Source organism: Nerophis ophidion, linkage group LG14 (assembly GCF_033978795.1).
Source record: "Nerophis ophidion isolate RoL-2023_Sa linkage group LG14, RoL_Noph_v1.0, whole genome shotgun sequence".
NCBI lineage: Eukaryota > Metazoa > Chordata > Actinopteri > Syngnathiformes > Syngnathidae > Nerophis > Nerophis ophidion.
In genome coordinates, this window is record NC_084624.1 from 15,632,250 (window position 1) to 15,656,407 (window position 24,158).

Consider the following 24,158-nt stretch of genomic DNA (forward strand, 5'->3'; position numbering starts at 1 on the left):
ATATATATATATATATATATATATATATATATATATATATATATATACATATATATATATATATATATATATATATATATATATATATATATATATATGTATATGTCTTCATTGGATTATCCAGAAAATAGTGCTCGATACCGTGGTACAGCGCAATATGTATGTGTGGGAAAAATCACAAAACTACCCCATCTCTACAGAACTGTTTCATGAGGGGTTCCCTCAATCATCAGGAGATTTTAATGGAAGCATTCACATACAATGGTTTATGTAGGGCACAGAGTGGGTGGGTACAGGCAGGCGTAGGGTGTGGTGATTGGCTCATGTGTTACCTAGGAGGTGTTTCCGTCTGTGGCAGCATGTTGAAATGATTTCACTGCTGCGCTTTTTAAGGGATGAGAGGTCTGGATGGTATATAATAAACAGTTTCTCTTTTAAGCATAGGTTGCATCTTTTATTATCACTGTTGTAAAGAATGCCTACCCCCAGACTAAACGACTCTGAAACCAATAAGGAATGTAACTGTCGCAAGAAACCTTATTGCTTTCTCAACGGGGGTGCTTACAAACATCAGTCGTTTACCAAGCAAAGGTAACATGCAAGGACATTAACACATCCGACACGTACTTTGGATTAACCAAAGGAGCGTTTAAAACCAGATGGAATAATCACAAGGCCTCCTTTAGAAACCAGACTTTACGGAATTCTACAGAACTCAGCAAGCACATTTGGAACCTCAAAGACAATAATGTTGAATACTCAACAACATGGCAAATTCTTGCATCCAGCACACCTTACAACAGTGGTAAGAAAAGATGCAACCCATGCTTAAAAGAGAAACTGTTCATTATATACCATCCAGACCTGTCATCCCTCAACAAGCGCAGTGAAATCATTTCAACATGCCGCCACAGACGGAAACACCTCCTAGGTAACACATGAGCCTTTCACCACACCTTACGCCTGCCTGTACCCACCCACTCTGTGCCCTATATAAACCATTGTATGTGAATGCTTCCATTAAAATCTCCTGATGATTGAGGAAACCCCTCATGAAACAGTTCTGTAGAGATGAAGTAGTCATATATATATATATATATATATATATATATATATATATATATATATATATATATATATATATATATATATATATATATATATATATATGGGCTTCACGGTGGCAGAGGGGTTAGTGCGTCTGCCTCACAATACGAAGGTCCTGCAGTCCTGGGTTCAATTGCAGGCTGAGGATCTTTCTGTGTGGAGTTTGCATGTTCTCCCCGTGAATGCGTGGGTTCCTCCCACTTCCAAAGACATGCACATGGGGATAGGTTGATTGGCAACACTAAATTGGCCCTAAAGTGTGAATGTGAGTGTGAATGTCTGTCTATCTGTGTTGGCCCTGCGATGAGGTGGCGACTTGTCCAGGGTGTACGCCGCCTTCCGCCCGATTGTAGCTGAGATAGGCGCCAGCGCCCCCCGCGACCCCGAAAGGGAATAAGTGGTAGAAAATGTGTGTATATATATATATGTGTGTATATATATATATATATATATATATATATATATATATATATATATATATATATATATATACACACACACACACACACACACATGTAGGTGTGGGAAAAATCACAAGACTACTTCATCTCTACAGAACTGTTTCATGAGGGGTTCCCTCAATCATCAGGAGATTTTCCTGATGATTGAGGGAACCGCTCATGAAACAGTTCTGTAGAGATGGGGTAGTTTTGTGATTTTTCCCACACATACATATTGCGCTGTACCACGGTATCGAGCACTATTGTCTGGATAATACAATCAAGACATATTCAAAGTAAATTGAGCAAATTGGCTATTTCTGGCAATTCTTTTAAGTGTGTATCAAACTGGTAGCCCTTTGCATTAATCAGTACCCAAGAAGTAGCTCTTGGCTTCAAAAAGGTTGGTAACCCCTGCTCTGGATGCATGTTACAAAAGGTGCAGGTAACATCAATGTCCTTCTTGCTCACGCCAAATGTCATCCCCCCGGTGGAAAATTTGGCGTGACAGCCCCTGTCAGTCCCCGCTCACCAAAAAAACCCCACAGCGCAGGTGACCAAATCAAACGCACCTTCGCGAAACCAGGAAATGGGAGGTGTCACGTGACCGTGTTTACTTCAAATGAGCCCGAATAAACTTCTGCTTCGGAGCTACAAATGTTTCATCTTTGACGAGCGCGGCCGCGGACAGGTGAGCAGGTGAGTGTTTGTAAACATGTACACCGAGAATATGCCAATTGGAAGTTAACAAACATTTAAACTTAATATTTGTAGCTACGGTCGAATTAGAGGCATTCTTGTCGACAAAATTACAATTATGCTTGAATTTGGGCGGAAAATGGTGACTCGACCAATCTGTTTTGGTTACAATCTGCGTGGATGGGAGTCGTTTAGTTGGTCCTTTGTCCCCACTTTAGCCTCAAATATGCTGCTCTTTAGCAGCGCTAGCACGGTATCGTCACGGCGGCTACTTCCTGATCAAGGCGGAACAAGTTTGAGAAACATTGTGGTTATTTCATATTTACTCGGAGAAAGGCTCTCTGACATTTATATTTGGCGTAAGTATTTTTTTCCAAGCGACGCCCACAACACGAAACATAGCTTCGACGTAAAATGTCTCACACTACATACAAACCCCGTTTCCATTTGAGTTGGGAAATTGTGTTAGATGTAAATATAAACGGAATACAATGATTTGCAAATTATTTTCAACGAATATTCTGTTGAATATGCCACAAAGACAACATATTTGATGTTCAAACTGATAAACATTTTGCCCACATTTGAGGTCCTCTCCAAGGTTTCTCATAGTCAGCATTGTCACTGGCGTCCCACTGGATGTGAATTCTCCCTGCCCACTGGGTGAGTTTTCCTTGCCCTTTTGTGGGTTCTTTCGAGGTTGTCGTAGTCGTAATGGTTTGTACAGTCCTTTGAGACATTTGTGATTTAGGGCTATATAAATAAACATTGATTGATTGATTGATTGAAGGATGTGCAAAACAGTAATCAAAGCAAAGGGTGGCTATTTTAAAGAAACTAGAATATTAAACATGTTGTCACTTATTACACCTTTTTTTGTCAAGTGCATAAGTGAAAACATGTGTAATATTCTAGTTTCTTTAAAATAGCCACCCTTTGCTCTGATTACTGTTTTGCACACTCTTGGCATTCTCTAGATGAGCTTCAAGCACACCTGTGAAGTCAAAACCATTTCAGATGACTACCTCTTGAAGCTCATCGAGAGAATGCCAAGAGTGTGCAAAGCAGTAATCAGAGCAAAAGTGGCTATTTTGAAGAAACTAGAATATAAAACATGTTTTCAGTTATGTCACCTTTTTTTTTGTTAAGTACATAACTCAACATGTGTTCATTCATAGTTGTGATGCCTTCAGTGACAATCTACAATGGTCATGAAAATAAAGAAAACGCATTGTGTCCAAAAATTTGGCCTGTACTGTATATATCTTTCTAAATTATGCCAGTTTTGACTGTATTACCAGTATACCGCCCAACCCTATTTATACTATTACAAAAATATATAAATCCCTACTAAACCAGAAACAAGAAAAACAGATCTAAAACAAGATTTTTTTTTTTAATATTCCGACAATAACCCGTTCTGTCAATGACTACAAACCACCACTACTGAGCATGCGCACTAACATTTCAAATATTTCAAAGACTTGACTTGAACGAAGTAGATATTGATGTAATTTTTGTGTGTTGGTATATTGGATTGGGTTTAGCATCTTTAGTTTACAAAATGTATCAAAGTGCCTCGGTCCGTGTACCTTCTGTTCATTCTATATCAAAATCTGAAATGCACATCAAAAAAAATCATTTCTAACCAATTTTTCTGTTTTCATTTCTGAAATAATAGTTGGACAACTAATTAATGAGACTTTTTTAAAACAACAATATGACTCCTGCTGAACAAAGCTGTTTACGTTATGCTAAAAACATGCTCAACACAAAGGAAAAGCTAAAATACTGCTTCCAGTTCAGTTTGTCATCAAACATAACCACGCATTTGTGCATTTTGGATGAACATTTTTTTCGATTTTTGTGTTTATCTGGAAAAACAAAAATCCATAAAAGAAAAACAGCACAAAATCCAATTTTATGGCAATATTTTAATGAAAATCATCCACTCTTTTCGTTTCAAAATCTGCCAGAAATGATAAAAATCGAAAAATGGCCTTCATTTTATTTTTTGATTTGTGTTTCAGAATTGGAAATAGAATGAACGTAACGCACACTGAGCTGTGTACCTTCGAATAATGCAAATCAAAAAACAAATTTCGGGCCATTTTTTATATTTGCATTTCTGAAGCCAAAGTTTAACTATTGAGTGACACTTTTGGCATGCTAAAAGCAAAGGAAAAGCTATAATACGGTTTTCGGTTCAATTTGTCATCACACATATTCATTTTTGCATTTTGGATGAACGTATATTCGATTTTTGTGTTTAACTGGAAAAATAAAAATCCATAAAAGGAAAACAGCACAAAATCCAATTTTATGGCAATATTTAAATGAAAATCAACCACTCTTTTTGTTTCAAAATCTGCCATAAATGATAAAATTCGAAAAATGGCCTTTATTTTATTTTTTGATTTGTGTTTCAGAGTTGGAAATAGAATGAACGTAACGCACACTGCAAATCCATCCATCCATCCATTTTCTACCGCTTATTCCCTTTTGGGGTCGCGGGGGGCGCTGGCGCCTATCTCAGCTACAATCGGGCGGAAGGCAGGGTACACCCTGGACAAGTCGCCACCTCATCGCAGGGCCAACACAGATAGACAACATTCACACTCACATTCACACACTAGGGCCAATTTAGTGTTGCCAATCAACTTATCCCCAGGTGCATGTCTATGGAAGTGGGAGGAAGCCGGAGCACCCAGAGGGAACCCACGCATTCACGGGGAGAACATGCAAACTCCACACAGAAAGATCCCGAGCCTGGATTTGAAACCAGGACTGCAGGACCTTCGTATTGTGAGGCAGACGCAATAATGCAAATCAAAAAACAAATTTCGGGCCATTTTTTATATTTGCATTTCTGAAACAAATGTTGAACAATTATTTAGTGACACTTTTAGCATGCTAAAAGAAAAGGAAAAGCTATGATACGGTTTTCGGTTCAATTTGTCATCCCACAAATTAATTTTTGCATTTTGGATGAACGTATATTCGATTTTCGTGTTTATCTGGAAAAATAAAAATCCATAAAAGGAAAACAGCACAAAATCCAATTTTAGTGGCAATATTTTAATGAAAATCCATACTTTGTTTCAAAATCTGCCATATATAAGAAAAATAGAAAATTGGCCCCCTATTTTGATTTGCGTTTAAGAATTGGAAATAGAATGAACAGAAGGTAGATGGACCCGCCCCCGCCTCTCATTTCATTTTCATCTATGCAAGTATCTGAACTTCTGAGATTAGAGAAATTCCAAAAGCTTGTTATCATTCTCTGGTCCTCAGCTGATAAAGATGAGCATCTTTCAAGACCGAGCACAACAACTGGTGGCTGCCTATGGTCGCACGTTGGAGCAGCAGATGGTGAAGCGAGGCTCCTACCTGGCGTGTGGAGACGAGGAGCTGTGGAAGCAGGTAGAAGCGTTGCTGAGGGAGGACAATGCTTCGCAAACACACTGCTTGGGTGTGGATGTTCTGAAGGTGATGGAGGAGTCACTGAAAACAAAGACTCCAAGAGCAGGCAGCGCCAAACAAGTAAGAGCAAGAGGAGGTCTGCAAGGTCTGAATAAAGCTTTTGAGGTTCTGGAACAAGCTGCTCTAAACCTCTACCTCGGACCCTGGAGGGAGGAGTACAAGGAAGTCAAGGTAGATGGTTGATTTCTTCCAATGTCTCCCATGACAAACGTATGTTTACCTGTCATGACTTGTACCGTCTCCAGATGTACTCGGGCATGTTCACACACTACATCAAACCCGTGCTGTCCGCCACACAAATCGAGAAACTTTTCGGTTTGCTGGGATATCAGTACTCGACGCGGCGGGAGCAGCTCCGGCTCCAGTCCCTCAGAGTCAGCCCGGACATTTTGGACAATCTTCTCCACCTGTCCTGCGCCTTCTTCCTGGCCCGCTGCGAGTGCCGCCTCCTCCTGGCAGCCCTGGAGAATGACGGCGGTGACGCCCAGTGGGAGCTGTGTGTGGTCAGAGAGAGGCACCGGGGACACAGCCTCAAGGTATGTCGGAATTCCTTTTTCATCCTTTGGTGTGTCACAGGAGAAGACCACGTATAGTGTCTGTAAGGGGGAGATTAAAATTCAGGTTTAAACAGCAAGCACACCAATAAGAAACAATCTGACCTAAGTCTGCACAATTTGGGAAAAAAAAACAATTGCGATTTTCCTTTCCAAAATTACAATTTGATTTGCGGTTTTTAGATTTTTTACATAAACACGCGTAAAACTGCAAAAATAAAGATTGAAGGAAGACATGTTACTTTTAGACCGGGGTGTCAAACTCATTTTAGCTCAAGGACCGCTTGGAGGAAAATCTGTGTTCACACGCAGGCCGGACTATTAAAATAATGGCATTAAAACTAAAGAATAAAGACGGACTTCAGATTGTTTTCTTTTCTTACTTTGGCCCCAAAAAAAACAAACACATTATGAAAATTTTACAATAAAAATATAGAAAAAAATACCGGCATCTGTAAAGTTTAGATCCATGTAGGAAAGAAGAAAGTGAATACATTTACATAAAAATGTGTTTTCTTTTGTATTAAATTTTATATGAATCAACGTTTGACAACTTTTTTCCAAAACACAATGAAGAATGTGAGATTATAACAGGATAATGCATACGTTTCTCATTTGGAACGGTTCCAAAAGGTGGGACCCCATCTTTATGACTTAATGGGGTCCCTGGGACCGCATTTGACTTCTGGCAACAAATGTTACAGAACGTAAATTACGTATTGTTGGCGGTTTTGGGATGCATTTTAAAGTGATTTAGAGGCAGAATGGATTGAGCCCATTAGCACCAACGCACGGGGACAAATGTACAGTCCACACAGCTATGTCCAAACAGAAGTAGCACATGGCGTAAAATTAGTCATTGACTGTAGTAATGTCAAAAGATTTAGGGTAGTTTCCACTGGTTTGAACAAGAAATGTTTTAATTAGTTAAAATACCTTTTTCTTCAAATTTCTCTCCTTACTTTTGCCGGGTGTTGGGCTTCTGATAGGCGATTAAGATGCATGTTTTTTTTTTTTAAATAAAGTAATGAGAAACGTTTTAATGATATTTGAGCTGTTTGTCAAACCTGTTATAGCCAATAGTACGTAGATAATAGACTATATACATACAGTGCATCCCATCACTTTTATAAAAAAGCTGAACCACAGTTTGAGCTCCTCAGGTCTGGTGCAGTGCCAATAACCGATCAAACTTGGCTAAAAAAAAGCAGGTGCGTCAAACTCGTTTTCATTGAGGGGCATGTGTATGTCTGCCCCGAGTAGTAAATATACCGCACATCGATATACTGTAAATGTATATGGATTCGCGTCATTTACATAATTGCCTTTTGGAGTTGGCAGAGTTGTTTAGAAGCGACATCGAGGAAGAAGATTTCATGGGATTTATTGATTAGGAGTGACAGATTGTTTGGTAAACGTATAGCATGATCTATATGTTATAGTTATTTGAATGACTCTTACCATAATATGTTACGTTAACATACAAGGCACCTTCTCAGTTGGTTATTTATGCCTCATATAACGTACACTTATTCAGCCTGTTGTTCACTATTCTTTATTTATTTTAAATTGCCTTTCAAATGTCTATTCTTGCTGTTGGGTTTTATCAAATAAATTTCCCCAAAAAATGCGACGTATATATGTTTTTTTTCCTTCTTTATTGTGCATTTTCGGCCGGAGCGACTTATAGTCCGAAAAATACAGTATACGTCGCACTGCAGTATAAGTCGCATTTTTGGGGGAAATTTATTTGATAAAATCCAACACCAAGAATTGACATTTGAAAGGCAATTTAAAATAAATGAAGAATAGTGAACAGGCTGAATAAGTGTATGTTATATGACGCATAAATAACCAACTGAGAAGGTGCCTGGTATGTTAATGTAACATATTATGGTAAGAGTCATTCAAATAACTATAACATATAGAACATGCTATATGTTTACCAAACAATCTCATTCCTAATCGATAAATCCGATGAAATCTTCTTCCTCGATGTCTCTTCTAAACAACTCTGCCAACTCCGAAGGTATGCGCCGCTTCCTCTTGTCGTTTTCTGCTGCATATTTCACTACGTCCAGCTTGTAATCTGCAGTACATGATTTCTTTTTCGGTGCCATATTTGTTCAGCCCTTCTCAGTTTTTATAAGTTACCGCCAACGATGAAATGATCCATTTTAACAGCTACGACAGTAGCATATAGCAGTCAGCATTCCATGACCCAAAATGCACTTCTGCCATGACCCTCCCCTGCCGAATTCTTATTGGTTGACGTGTGTTTGACGATTGCTGATATTGACTTCGTTTCTTCCGCGAATGAGAAATAATTGATATATTATGGTAATGTGTTAATAATTTCACACATAATTCGCTCCGCAGTATATGTCGCACCCCCGGCCAAACTATGAGAAAAACTGAGACTTATAGTCCGAAAATAACGGTATTTGTCCAATCAGCCAGAGCCAGACAGAAAGAGAAATATCCCACAAACGGGACATACAAAGGTTTTTCAAAAAAAGTATTTACAACTGCTGGAAGTAACAATCAGCTCCAGCTAACAGTCCCATGTAGTTAATGAACCAGGTGCTCCCCATTTGGATAAACAAAAACCTGGCTAGCAAACCAAAGTCAAATTGATAGCAGGATGGTGACTGATTTCTGTCACTTGTTTTAACTTTGAAAAGAGAGCCGACCTCATTCTACTACTGTGTGGAACAATTTCCCTTGTGGATCAATAAAGTTTGTCTAAGTCTAAGTATGATTATCATTAGAAAAGATGTTACAATAATAACAAATCACTCCACCACGATTTTGCAAGTGCTTAAAGGCCTACTGAAACCCACAACTACCGACCACACAGTCTGATAGTTTATATATCAATGATGAAATATTAACATTGCAACACATGCCAATACGGCTGCTTTAGTTTACTAAATTGCAATTTTAAATTTCCCACAAGTTTCTTGTTGAAAACGTTGCGAAATGATGACACGTGCGCGTGACGTCACGGACTGTAAGGAAATATTAGCGCTGCACCAAACACGGCTAAAAGTCGTCTCTGTTCATGATGTAATTACACAGTATTTTGGACGTCTGTGTTGCTGAATCTTTTGCAATATGTTCATTTAATAATGGAGACTATAAATAACATTGCTGTTGGGGGAAAGCGGTGGATTGTAGCTGTCTTTAGCACCGAGACACAGCCGGTGTTTCTTTGTTTGTTGTGAAGCTTTTACACAGAGCGGTCAAGCAAACATGTTTTCTCTACGTCAACCAGCATGTTTTTGGATGGGGAAATTGTGATATATATCTTACCGGAGAAATCATTGGATTATTTGTCGTCCTGCAGCAGCCGTTTAAAAGGCAGCTGTGAGCTTGGCTCCTCGGCGTCTCTCTGAGACACTTTGTGTTCACCGCAGCCATCCGACCTCGAGGTATGCCTTTATAATCTTTAAAATCTCACTAAAACACTATTAAAACAATAAGTAGATAAGGGATCGTCCAGAATTATCCTAGTAAATGTGTCTAATTACATCTGAAACGCTCACACTGCCGCCGCTTTTTTTTTTGTAGTCCTTCACTATCAATATTAGGGATGATGTTTCATATTATCGAATCCTCTTATCGAACCGATTCCTTATCGATTCTCTTATCGATTCTCTTATCGAGTCCAGATAGGTTGTTATAGATGGTAAAAAATTATAATATTTAATTTAACAAAAGCTCACTTTTATTATATAAGAAAAAAATAAAATCTAATAAATATTGACTGTTACCCCCCTAAAAAATATATATATATATATATATTGACTATTGTTACCCAAAGTATATTAAGTGGGATTTTTCAGAAAAACAAATATATACAGTAACACAAAAACAACCTGTCTCTGTGATCACTATGGGTCTATAAATGATACTATAGTGTTAAATAAAATCAGACCCTTGGGCACAAAACTAAAAATAATAAATAAGTGCACTTCTGCTACTATTTGACATAACTGTTTGTTATGATGCATTGAGATTTTTGCACTTTATTGAAAGAAAATTCTATGAAGAGAAAAGTTGTTTGCAAATGTGGTCAAAATGCTAAAATATGAAAAGTTAAAGCTAAAAAAAGAAATACGCTTTATTTAGTTATTTCTTTATGAGCTAGGGAATATAAGGCGGGCGGTATAGCTCGGTGGGTAGAGTGGCCGTGCCAGCAACTTGAGGGTTGCAGGTTCAATACCCGCTTCTGCCATCCTAGTTACTGCCGTTGTGTCCTTGGGCAAGACACTTTACCCACCTGCCCCCAGTGCCACCCACACTGGTTTAAATGTAACTTAGATATTTGGTTTCACTATGTAAAGCGCTTTGAGTCACTAGAGAAAAAACGCTATATAAATATATTTCACTATAACAACTACACTACCCAGCATGCAACGGGAGTGACGAGCATGCGCGGTAGCCCCGAAAAGTGTTGTTTCATGTCACCCAGCAGTAAACGTCAAGAACTCAGCCAACACGCCTGATCTGCATTATTTATAATTAGACTGACAGCACAAATACAGTGTGATTTTGCTTTGTTTACAAGGGAAAAAAAACAAAAGTTAAAGGGAGATATGTTGTGTGTATATATATATATATATATATATATATGTATGTGCTGCGGTTTCTTTAATAATGTTGCGACAGCTGCCGTAAAGGAGGAGCGTTGCTAGCCTGGTTGGTATGTTTCCGGTTGGTCGTAAAAGTGTTGGTCATGTGTTTTGTACCCTGCTCAAATCTCTCAGTAAAGTTATTCATTGGATTATGTCTTTTGTTTTGAACTTTTATTACACCTTGGAGCGCTTTTTTCCCGTCCGTTGTTTTCCTGCTTTCCCTATCTGCGCCTAATGACTGAGCTACTTGACGTCTTTTTTTGTGATGTCTCACGAAGCATTTCTGGTCGGGACGGATTCGAATAAAGAACCAACTCTTTTTCTTTACTATAGTGCAGGGGTCGGCAACCCAAAATGTTGAAAGAGCCATATTGGACCAAAAATACAAAAACAAATCCGTCTGGAGCCGTAAAAAATTAAAAGCCATATTACATACAGATACTGTGTAATGAGATATAAATTGAATTATGAGGACTTAAAGGAAACTAAATGAGCTCAAATATAGCTACAAATGAGGCATAATGATGCAATATGTACATACAACTAGCCTAAATAACATGTTAGCATCTATTAGCTTGCATTCATGCAGTGACCAAATATGTCTGATTAGCACTCCACACAAGTCAATAACATCAACAAAACTCACCTTTGTGCATTCATGCACAGCATTATAAGTTTGGTGGACAAAATGAGACAGAAAAAGAAGTGGCATAAATCACGTCTTAGACGGTCGGAGACAGTTATACGTTTAAACCAGTGGTTCTTAACCTGGGTTCGATCAAACCTTAGGGTTTCGGTGAGTCGGCCTCGGTTGTTTGGCGGTGGTCAAACCACACCTGACTCAATCTTGTAAATACAAACTTCTCCCTATCGGCGTATTACGGGTACGGCAACAGCTGACTGATTTTTGCAGGTCTGTGATTGGTTGTGGGTTTATGCACTGTGTTGGTTTTGTTGTTTGAACAAGGTTCATGCGCGGTTCATTTTGTGCACCAGTAAAAAAAACTTTAGTATGGGGAACATATTCTCCATTAATTAGTTGCCTATTAATATACAAATTAGTAACATATTGGCTCTTAACTACTCATTATTAAGTACTTATTAATGCATTATTCGGCATGGCCTTATTATAACCGTAACCCTGATCCTAACCCAATAACCCTAGTCTTTGTTACTTAGAATATGTTCCCCATACTAAAAGTGTTACCAAAAACTTTGTCTTGAATTAAAAAAATTTTTTTTTTTAATTTTTCACTAAAGTAGGTTTGGGTGAATGTGTATATGAAACTGGTGGGGTTCAGTACATCCAACAAGGTTAAGAACCACTGATGTAAACAAACTACGGTGAGTTCAAGGACCGCCAAAATTAGTAGGACAAAACTCGAATCAGTGAAGCATGTTTAATATAAACAGTGTGCTTTATAGCAATTAGGGAGTTTTGTGTCATGTTTGTCCTCCGAAAGAAACCATATTAAAACAAAAAGTATGTTTTTTCCCGGCCCTGTGATGAGGTGGCGACTTGTCTAGAGTGTACATCGCCTTCCGCCCGATTGTAGCTGAGATAGGCACTAGCGCCCCCTGCGACCCAAAAGGGAATAAGCGGTAGAAAATGGATGGATGGATGGATGTTTTTTCCCCTCATCATTTGCATATTTCATATATTTTTGAAAAAGCTCCAGAGAGCCACTAGGGCGGCGCTAAAGAGCCGCCAGGGCCGCGGGTGGCCGACCTCTGCTGTAGTGGTCTCGATAACGGGTACCGGTTATCAAAAAGGGGTTAGAGTCCGAGGACTCTGCTCTTTTCTTATCGAACAACTGGGAAAACCGGTTTGGAGTATCATCCCTAATCAATATCCTAATTATCCCTAATCAATATCCTAATTCACAAATCTTTCATCCTCGCTCAAATTAATGGGGAAATTGTCGCTTTTTCGGTCAGAATTGCTCTTACTGCTGGTGGCTCCCATTAAAAACAAAGTGAATATGTGTGGAGCCCTGCAACTCGTGACGTCACGCGCACATACTTCCGGTAAAGGTAGGGCTTTTCTATTAGCGACCAAAAGTTGCGAACTTTATCGTCGATGTTCTCTACTAAATCCTTTCAGCAAAAATATGGCAATATCACAAAATGATCAAGTATGACACAGAATGGACCTGCTATCCCCGTTTAAATTAGAAAATCTCATTTCAGTAGGTCTTTAAATTTTTTCTGCGTGCGCTTGACACGTTAGTTTGCGTCATGTAAATCTCTTGGAGGCAAAGCCTCCCCCCCCCGTTCTTAAAACCTAGTAGAGATGCGCGGATATGCAATTATATTATCCGCAACCGCATCACCAAAAGTCGTCATCCACCCGCCGCAATTATATTATCCGCAACCGCATCACCAAAAGTCGTCATCCACCCGCCGTCCACCCGAACCAACATTTTATCAGAACCGCAACCGCCTGCCCGTTGAAATACATCAGAGGTCGGCCACCTTTACCACTCAAAGAGCTATTTAAACCCGTTTCACAGAGTAAAGAAGAAAATGGGAGCCGCTAACGTTCTCGCGGATATCCAATGGTGTTCATCCTGATGACAATAATAAGGCCGTGCTGTGAAGCCATTGCTTTTGACACCTTCAACAACATGTACAAACCGTGTACAACATGTTGTAGGTGGCTTCCGCAATCATACGTACAAGATTGAAAGGCATACTGGGTGATACAGAGTACACTGATGGATGTGATACAAACAATTTTAACACTCTTACTAATATGCACCACGCTGTGAAGCCACAGCAAACAATAATGACAAAGACATTTCAGGAGAACATCCTCACAGTAACAACATAAACGCAACACAACAAATACCCAGAATCCTTTGCATCCGTGAAACTCCCTGAATATATTTTACCCCCCGCGCCCCCAAACCCGCCCACCTTACCGACGCACGGGGGGATTGTGGGGTTTGCTGTTAGCGAGGTGTATAAAATAGTCAGGAAGTATCATGGATGCAAAGGATTCTGGATATTTGTTGTGTTGCGTTTCTGTGAGGATGTTCTCCCGAAATGTGTTTGTCATTCTTGTTTGGTGTGGCTTCACAGCGTGGCGCATATTACTAAGAGTGTTAAAATGGTTTATATCACAACCATTAGTGTACTCTGTGTCACCCAGTATGCCTTGCAGTCGTGTGCGTGTGTAAGCCACACACAACATGTTGCTGGACTGCCGAGCAGATCGTACCTGCTGTAGAAGGCGACAAAGGGGTGACTGCCGGCAGTCATTCTAGAGAATGTTTGCGTCTCCTATTGTCGTCTTCGCTTTGTGACACGGGTCCTAAATGGCTCTTTGAATGGTAAAGGATACCGATCCCTGAACCATGTATATCAAATATTTCCGAATGGTTCAACCGCCACCGGCCCGGATCTAATTAAAATCTATTTTTTCGTCATGTCACCCGCCCGACCCGCGGTTTATGCGAGGACGAGACCGCAAACCGCGCATCTCTAGTGACCCCGCCGATGCTCGCGACTTAAAGCATAACAAAAAGCGGACGGTATCTAAAATTACTCTTAAATTGTACTTTTATTGTCCTCCTGGCGAGTTCTAGTTATGCATTGGAAGATAAAAATGATGTCCCGACGGTTCATTTTCTTCCTCCAGGTTGCGCTGGACAACACAAAGAGGATGATGGGAGTCAAGCAGCCGCTGATGGAGTCTGATGCAGAGTCCGAAGTGGATCTGTACACAGACGAGCAGGTTAACCAGGGCCAGAGGGTGCTGGTTGTCCGCGATGACGACAGTTCGCAAAAGCCGGCGTGGGACGTCGGCAACAGCGGATCTTTGTCCTTCCAAGCCGCGGGAGATCGATCTTGCGTTTCAGCACTCAAATGCCAGCTCAGCAGTAAGTTCGAAGCAGAAGCAGGCGGCGGCTCCTTAGTTAGTGTGAGGCGACACTTGTCTGCTGGTGAGGAGTCTGTTGATGCAGAGTTCCAACCCCGCAGTCTACAAGTTGGTATGACCGAGGCGGAGAGGGGCAACATTTGCAGTTGCCTCCGATCCCCTCGCTTCTACCTCAACGAGTGCATTGAGTGCAACGCTCACCATGACGCCTCCTGTGCTGTGCTCCGGCGTTGCTCCCAAGCAGGCCACCAGCTGCGGCCCTTTGTCACCATAAAGGAATCGACCGCGCCTCCAAGCCACAACACCAGAACCCCAGAGCTAGTCTTCAGCGGCAGCAGTGCCGACATGGCGGCTTTATCTCTGAGCGACAAGCCCAAGTCTCTGAGCATCAGCCCTCTTCCTATCAGCTACCACGATTGCTGCAACGGCAGCACCCGCGACCCTGCGGTCGCATGTCTCACCTGCCGTCTTTTCCACAAAGCGTCTTGCAAAGACGTCAACTCGTGCCAAACTCAGCACTCGCTGAAACATCTGGGTCTGTGCGCCTGTGGGAGAACGTGCTCCAGGAAGCCAATGGTTCTGTGCTGTTACTGCGGGAACGAGTTCTGTAAAGACTGCTGGTACTTAAATCCTTGCATCTGCACCTGCGGCCAAACGTTGGAACCGTCGTCGTCTGTGTGATTAGTTTTAAACAGCTTTGGTATTGTGCCTTCAATGCCCTTAAATGTTGCCTTTTTTTTTCGAAAAAACAAATGCAGTGTGATGTTATTTTATGTTTATACTTACATTTTTAACACAACTGAAGTCTTTGAATGGACTTTTTTTAAATATATATAAAACTGTTGGGATGTCTGCTTAGTCACAGTTTGTAAAATGTCTTGTTCTCGTCTGAAAACAAGTTAATTGTATTAAATGCAAAGTTTAAATGGGAAACTACTTGATTATATGTTTAATAAAATCACAAGCACATACAGTATAAAATATCTGAAATTGCCTGTTAGTCCAGTCACACCAAGGCTGCATCTCAAATGAGATGCAGCCTTGTGATCAAAAGTATTCAACCCCCACACAATTTTGGTGTTTTAGCAAGTAGGACATTTATTCCGTATTTTGTTTATAGTCATATCAAATAAAAATGCATTAAATAGACAAATGCAACTTGAATTACATTATATTTTGTAACATACCAAACAGTGTCATTTCTCTTAATATCTCATTGACAAAATTATTCAACCCCTTGAGGATCATAACTCTTAAGAACAGAATTTGAACAAGGTCTTTTCAATCAGGTGTTGAAAACACCTGTAGATGTGATTAGAACCATAACGAGCAACAATTAAACTGATTGAAAAAGACTGTGACGCTCAGCTTCTTGTAGATGGTCAATGGTGTATTTGCAACATGGTGAAGTCCAGGGAGTGGTCAAAGAAGTCAAGAGAGGAGGTAATTTCTGTTCATAAGAAAGGATATGGATATAAGAAAATAGCAAAGACATTACACATTCCAAGAGACACAGTTGGAAGCATAATTCGCAAGTTTAAAGCTAAAGGCAGAGTGGAAAGAGGATGCTGTCCGGTATTTGAAACGTACAGTGGTGAAAAACCCCCGGGTAACAGCTGATGAACTACAACAGGACATTACAGAGGGGGGAACGCAGGTTTCGTCCCAGACAATAAGGCGCGCACTACGAGATGAAGGCCTCCATGCCAGAACTCTCAGGCGCACCCCACTTCTGACTACCAGGCACAAGAAAAATAGACTCCAGTATGCCAAAAATAATCTGGACAAACCCCAAAGGTTGTGGGAAACCTTGGAACTCTTTGGGCCTATGAATCAACGTTATGTCTGGAGGAGAAAAAAATGAAGCTTACAAAGAGAAGAACACCTTGCCTACTGTTAAACATGGTGGGGGGGTCAATCATGCTCTGGGACTGTTTCTCTGCCTCAGGTACCGGGAATCTCCAGCGCGTTCAAGGCATTATGAATTCTATTTCCTACCAGGATATATTATCTGCAAATGTCATGAAGTCAGTGACGAAGCTGAGGCTTGGGAGACGTTGGACCTTCCAACAGGACAACGATCCCAAGCATACCTCCGAATCAACATCAGAGTGGTTGCAGAAGAAGGGCTGGAAGACTCTGGAGTGGCCTTCACAGTCGCCAGACCTAAATCCTATAGAAAAGCTGTGGTGGGACTTGAAGAAGGCAGTTGCAGCACGCAAGCCCAAGAATATGAATGAACTGGAGGCCTTTGCCCAAGAGGAATGGGCTAAAATACCTGTAGATGGTTGCAAGAAGCTTGTGTCCGGTTATGTATCACGTTTGAAGGATGTCATTACTGCCAAAGGGTGTTCTACTAAGTATTAAAGATGCATGTAACTCGGGGGTTGAATCATTTTGTCACTGAAATATTAAGAAAAATGTCCTTTTTTGGTATTTTGTAAAATACAGTTACAATTTAAGTTGCATTTGTCTATTTCACACATCTTTATTTGATATGACTATAAACAAAATACGGAATAAATGTCCAACTTGCTAAAACACCAAAATTGTGTGGGGGTTGAATAATTTTGATCACAACTGTATCAGTACACTTCAATAAGTATACTGTGCTGTGTATTCAGGGCTGGAATGGTTTGGAACTTTTCAGTTTGTGGTCACAATATCTGGTTCAGTATGCTTTGTTTTTAACTGCCCACAATACCATCAATCCACCATTAGCATTGTGTTTAATCAATGATGTCATGTATAGTTACACAGCTGCCAACATTTGGTGTTCGCAATCCAGTAGATCTGCTTCATGCATTTTTGTCTAAGCTTCATACTTAGAAAATATTTAAAGTGTTGTGCTGTTGAGACTGTAAGGATAGATTGCAGATGTTCCTTTGTGAGATGGTTCCTGCGCTGATTTTAAAGATAATATACACATTATTTCACAATCTAACAGTGGTGGGCCGTGCGTTGCTCACCTAGGCTTTCAGTGATGTCCTATTTAGTCTGACGTCACCTCTCAAAATACCGTCATTTATGTCACCGCATGGACATGGCTGGAGATACTATACAGCAGGGGTCACCAACCTTTTTGAAACCAAGAGCTACTTCTTGGGTGCTGATTAATGCAAAGGGCTACTAGTTTGATACACACTTAAAAAAATGTTAGAAATAGCCAATTTGCTCAATTTATCTTTAATAAATACATCTATATACCGGTATTTATAAAAAAAATTGGTATTTCTGTCAATCATTCTGTCGTACATTTAATTTTTTTCCTTTTACGGAAGGTTTTTTGTAGAGAATAAAAGATGAAAAAAAAAACCACTTAATTGAACGGTTTAAAAGAGGAGAAAACAGGAAAAAAAAATCAAATTAAATTGTGAAACATTGTTTATCTTTAATTTCGAACCTTTGAAATTCAACCAAAAAAAAGAATAGAAAAACTAGCTAATTCGAATCTTTTTGAAAAAATTTAAAAAATAATTTATGGAACATAATTAGTAATTTTTCCTGATTAAGATTAATTTTAGAATTTTGATGACATGGTTAAAATCCAATTTGCATTTTGTTAGAATATATAACAAAGTGGACCAAGCTATATTTCTAACAAAGACAAATTATTATTTCTTCTAGATTTTTCAGAACAAAAATTTTAAAAGAAATTCAAAAGACTTTGAAATAAGATTTAAATTGGATTCTAAAGATTTTCTAGATTTGCCAGAATAATTTTTTGGAATTTTAATCATAATAAGTTTGAAGAAATATTTCACAAATATCCTTTGTCGAAAAAACAGATGCTAAAATGAAGAATTAAATTAAAATGTATTTATTATTCTTTACAATAAAAAAAAACAAATTTACTTGAACATTGATTTAAATTGTCAGGAAAGAAGAGGCAGGAATTTAAAAGGTAAAAAAGGTATATGTGTTTGAAAATCCTGAAATCTTTAAGGTATTTTTTCTCTAAAATTGTCTTTCTGAAAGTTATAAGAAGCAAAGTAAAAAAATAAATAATTTTTTTTTAAACAAGTGAAGATCAAGTCTTTAAAATATTTTCTTGGATTTTCAAATTCTACTTGAGTTTTGTCTCTCTTAGAATTAAAAATGTCGAGCAAAGCGAGACCAGCTTGCTAGTAAATAAATAAAATGTAAAAAATAGAGGCAGCTCACTGGTAATTGCTGCTATTTGAGCTATTTTTAGAACAGGCCAGCGGGCGACATCTGGTCCTTACGGGCGACATGGTGCCCACGGGCACCGCGTTGGTGACCCCTGCTATACAGAAACACAATTGCACGCTACTGGGCATTGAACCCACTCAACAGTATACAAAACGGTCTAGTTTTTGGCGCATTTAACATTCCATAAACCCGCTTCGGCAATTAAAACATATCTTATGTGGTGCTGTCAAAATGAAAAGGAATGTATAAAACAAATCAACTCGCAATTTATAGCACCCATTCTACGCCGTATAAGCCAGTGATACAGTCGTGGTCAGTAGTTGGTCGTGTGAAAGTTGCGGGCAAACCATTTTACTTTCGCTTCCGGTGTTGGCCGACCTCGTCTTACAAGATGTAGTTTCTCTACAATATCCTTCTTGAAAATGCCCTTGCAAATATATATCTGCCACCTAATCAACATTTTGCACTCCTTAGATGAGTTTTCTATGGCTCCGGTGCCACGTCCTGTTTTTGCAACTTGTGATTGGATACTCACTTGTGAGTCCAAAGTGAGTACCCAATCACGGCGTAAAGCCAGCTAGAAGGCCTTACTGACAACTCGTGATTGGATTGGCTATGGCAATTGTCTATCAACTGTATGTGCCAGTTTACTTAAAATGCACATATGCTTGCATTGTTGATTCTGAAGGCCTTGGGCAGATTTGGTACAGCATGGCAACATAAGCTAGCTGAATCCTGATTGGATACAAACTCTAAACCTAAAAACAACAGGAGCATAATATGACATGAAGAGAATATGAATACTTTTAAATATTTAGGGAAAATAAATTCCAAAAATACTTTTATCTTTAATTATGATCATGATTTTTAGTCATGTTAGGCCAGGGCCCTGACGGCACACCACTAACATCTGATATATCACATATTGATGAACAAAGTTGTTATGTGCCAGTCATCTGTGGTAGATTTTTCTGGATGGGAAACAAAAATGTGCACAACAGCCAGTGAGTGTGTTTTTATGCCAAACATATTTTGTGTTAGAGGAACATTTTTTAAAACCGCTGTGGAGGAAATAAGCACTTAAAAAACAAAATACCCTTTGTTGTTAATTCCTGCTTTAGAGTTGTATATTCTGACAGTTTGAGTCATTGAATGTGTGCACTTTGATACAGTTGTATATGTTTTCATAAAGTGATTGTTGATCGACCACATCTTCGTCATCTTTTGGACTTTCAGGCCAAAGCTACAATATTTTATGCCAGACAAAAAAAAACACCGCGATCGGGGAGATTTGTAACTTCAAAGAAGGGAAATATCCAGAGAATCCTAAAGAGTTGTCAGGTTTGCAAAAGTGCTGCCATACAACAGAACAAAACAATGTGTCTAAGTGTAAATTTAGGGTAAAAGCAGGAAGTAATCTTGACTCTAGTAATTTATGAATGGTGTCACCATTTAGTGTACCAGCACTCGAAAAGTCAAAGTCTGAATTTTTTATAAGTGTCACCATCTACTAGGGGTGCAACGATACACAAAAATTTCGGTTCGGTACGTACCTTGGTTTTTTAGAGGTCACAGTTCTGTTGATTTTCGGTACAGTAAGAAAACAACAAAATATTATTTTTTGGGGTTATTTAACAAAATTTGCAAAATCTTCCACCAAAATATTTTTCTTAGTGGAATATTTGATGTAAAGTAATCAGAACCTTGGATAGGTCAATAATTCATAATAACATTGATTTTGATTCAATATTATGTTTTGAGCAATGACAGTTTGAAAGAAAAAAAAAACAGCTTTGTTTTATTAGTGAACATTGCAACTTTTTCTAAATTACATTTAACCTTCGAGCTTTTTTTATTTCACTTTTGTTATGTTTTTGTTTATTTTAATAGTATTTTTAAAATGTGCCATGGGCCTTTAAAACATTAGCTGGGGCACACTTTTGACACCCTGCTATAGATAATAAAAAAATAAATCTGATAAATCAATGGATAAAAAGCAGAGCCTGGCGACACAAGCACGTTTATCATAACTCTCTCGCTCTCTGCCTTTCCCTCACGAATGCTGCACGGACAATTTGTTTTGTTTTTAACCCCTTCTTAACCCTGAACGTACATTGTCAATACTTGCAACTAGGGTTGTCCCGATCCGATATTTGGATCGGATCGGCCGCCGATATTTGCCAAAAAATGCGTATCGGCAAGGCATGGGAAAATGCCGATCCAGATTGAGTTAAAAAAAAAAAATCCGGTCCGTGTTTTCCAACGCACCAATTTAAATAATACATTCCACTTTTCTGCTGCTCCCTACGCTCCGCTCCGCATTTTCCAGCACACCTTCAACACATCCACAGGTCTGTGTTCTAACCGTTAAGACGGCCGTGTTAATTAAAAGTTACGGTAAAAATGTCAGCTATGTGGGATTATTTTACCCTACAAAACGAAAAAGATGAAGAGGTGGAGTGCAAAACATGCCACAATAAAGTCAAGTTTGGTGGTAAAGTTGTAAGCCATTTTAATGACTCTTGAGAGTGATAGGCTTTTTAGCACAGCCTCACTCATCATCGATAAACACAGGAGAAGGCTGACAACTGAGCATCTTGAAGTGCTCGTCTTTGTTAGAAAGAATCTCCCCATTATGCTCGGACTTCAATTGTTTGCCCCCCCTTACTGGGGCAAACAATTGAAAAGAGTGTGTGGATAGTATTTTATTATTATAATTTTTTTTTTAAGTTTACACTTGTTCAAGAGCAAGTATTGATGTTGAGTTATAGACATTTTATCCCAATTAGGTTGTTTGTGTGTTTTGTTTTTTTTAAATAATGTTTACAGCATTATTTGCACTTTATACTGTTCCCTTTTTTACTGTTTAATGATGTAATTTCTGTTTGTCATGTATAATTTTTTCTATTTTGTGTTTATCCTTGAATACCAACCATTGTGTATTATTCAAACTCACCTAATTCAGATGGCTAGTTGTTATCAAGAGTACTAAAACCTTTTTCAACATGAATCTGACAACTAAGTAGGCTAAATAACTTTAAACTTTAATACATGCTCGGATAGGCCAGTATCGTCCAGTATCTGTATCGGATCGGAAGTGCAAAAACAATATCGGTATCGGATCGGAAGTGCAAAAACCTGGATTGGGACATCCCTACTTGCAACCATAACTCAAAATGCCGGACATTTGAGGCATTTAAGAAACTCCATCCGTACAGCCCCGCAAAAGAAGACATGTCCGGTGAAAAGAGGTATGGTCAGTCTATCCTTGCCCGATCGCTAGGATAGACTGACCATACGTCCTCTTTTCACCGGACATGTCCTCTTTTGCGGGGCTGTCAGGGCAGTTTCTTAAATGCCTCAAATGTCCGGCAGTTTGAGTACTGTTTACGCTACTTAATATGTCCGTGTGGAAACCCGTTCGGTACACCTCCTCACCGAACCGAAATGGTTCAATACAAATACACATACCGTTACACCCCTACCATTTAGTGTACCAGCACTAGAAAAGTCAAAGTCGGGATTTTGTCATAATAGTGTCATAATTTTAGGGTACCATCACTCTGTGGAGAAAATGTGGTGTCGTGCTTGGGGACAAACATTTAATTACCGCGAGTGAAACCTAAAAAACGGGCCAAGTGACGTCATTTGGGGCCATATTTTCAGACAGTTTGGCGTATTTCGGTGACGCCGAGGAGTCCATCGGGTGTTGCAAGGGAATGGGAGACCTTTCGGGGGCCCTATTTTCAGACATTTTTGCGGATTTCGGTGACGCCGAGGAAGCCCGACCTGCCGTGGATCTCCACCTGGGTCAAGAATTCAAAATTAGTCCCTCTCCTTGTTTAGGGCCCTATTTTCAGACATTTTTGCGTATTTCGGTTACGCCGAGGAGTCCAGCAGGTGTTCCAGGGGAATTGGAGGCCTTTCGGGGCCCTATTTTCAGACATTTTTGCGTATTTCGGTGACGCCGAGGAAGCCCGACCTGCTGTGGATCTCCACCTGGGTCAAGAAATCAAAATGAGTCCCTCTCCTAGCTGGAAGTTAGCAAAAAAAAGCTGTAGGTGCCTGTCCCCTTAAGAAACCTGACCTGCCTTGGATCTCCACCTGGGGCAGGAATTCAAAATTAGTGCAGGAATTCAAAATTAGTGCCTGCCCTTGTTTGGGGCCCTGTTTTCTGGCTTTTGGGGACCTATTTTCAGACATTTTTGCGTATTTCGGTGTCGCCGAAGAATCCAGCAGGTGTTCCCGGGGAATTGGAGGCCTTTCGTGGGCCCTATTTTTAGACATTTTTGCGTATTTCGGTGACGCCGAGGAAGCCCGACCTGCTGTGGATCTCCACCTGGGTCAAGAAATCAAAATTAGTCCCTCTCCTAGCTGGAAGTCAGCAAAAAAAAGCTGTAGGTGCCTGTCCCTTAAGAAGCCCGACTTGCCTTGGATCTCCACCTGGGTCAGGAATTCAAAATTAGTCCCTCTCCTTGTTGGGGCCCTATTTTCAGGCTTTTGGGGCCCTATTTTCAGACATGTTTGCGTATTTCGGTAACGCCGAGGAGTCCAGCAGGTGTTCCCGGAGAATTGGAGGCCTTTCCTTGGCCCTATTTTTAGACATTTTTGCGTATTTCGGTGACGCCGAGGAAGCCCAACCTGCCGTGGATCTCCACCTGGGGCAGGAATTCAAAATTAGTCCCTCTCCTTGTTTGGGGCCCTATTTTCAGACATTTTTGCGTATTTCGGTGACGCCGAGGAAGCCCGACCTGCTGTGGATCTCCACCTGGGTCAAGAAATCAAAATGAGTCCCTCTCCTAGCTGGAAGTCAGTAAAAAAAAGCTGTAGGTGCCTGTCCCCTTAAGAAGCCCGACTTGCCTTGGATCTCCACCTGGGTCAGGAATTCAAAATTAGTCCCTCTCCTTGTTTGGGGCCCTATTTTCAGGCTTTTGGGGCCCTATTTTCAGACATTTTTGCGTATTTCGGTAACGCCAAGGAGTCCAGCAGGCTTTCCCGGGGAATTGGAGGCCTTTCGTGGGCCCTATTTTTAGACATTTTTGCGTAATTCGGTGACGCCGAGGAAGCCCAACCTGCCGTAGATCTCCACCTGGGTCAGGAATTCAAAATGAGTCCCTCTCCTAGCTGGAAGTCAGCAAAAAAAGCTGTAGGTGCCTGTCCCCTTAAGAAGCCTGACCTG

At 40.0% G+C, this 24,158-nt stretch overlaps 2 protein-coding genes across 3 annotated transcripts in view; one reads left to right on the forward strand and one right to left on the reverse strand.

Moving 5' to 3' along the window:
* Window positions 1-2,100: 2,100 nt before the first annotated feature.
* On the forward strand, window positions 2,101-20,186 carry LOC133568191 (spermatogenesis-associated protein 2-like protein). 2 transcript variants are annotated; one of them, XM_061919949.1, is made up of 4 exons: window positions 2,101-2,246; window positions 5,541-5,900; window positions 5,975-6,265; window positions 14,567-20,186. In XM_061919949.1, exons 2-4 carry the CDS (start codon window positions 5,550-5,552, stop codon window positions 15,485-15,487), a joined length of 1,563 nt encoding a protein of 520 aa, XP_061775933.1. In that variant the 5' UTR covers window positions 2,101-2,246; window positions 5,541-5,549; the 3' UTR covers window positions 15,488-20,186. The 2 variants fall into 2 exon arrangements, with proteins under 2 accessions (XP_061775933.1, XP_061775932.1); XM_061919948.1 differs by having other exon boundaries at window positions 2,105-2,238.
* LOC133568192 (peptide deformylase, mitochondrial-like) overlaps window positions 5,555-24,158 on the reverse strand; it is a 33,049-nt gene continuing 14,445 nt past the window's right edge. Inside the window, exon 4 of the mRNA XM_061919951.1 lies at window positions 5,555-6,325. The gene's annotated coding sequence lies outside the window, so the exon portion shown is untranslated. The remainder of the gene's footprint in view (window positions 6,326-24,158) is intronic.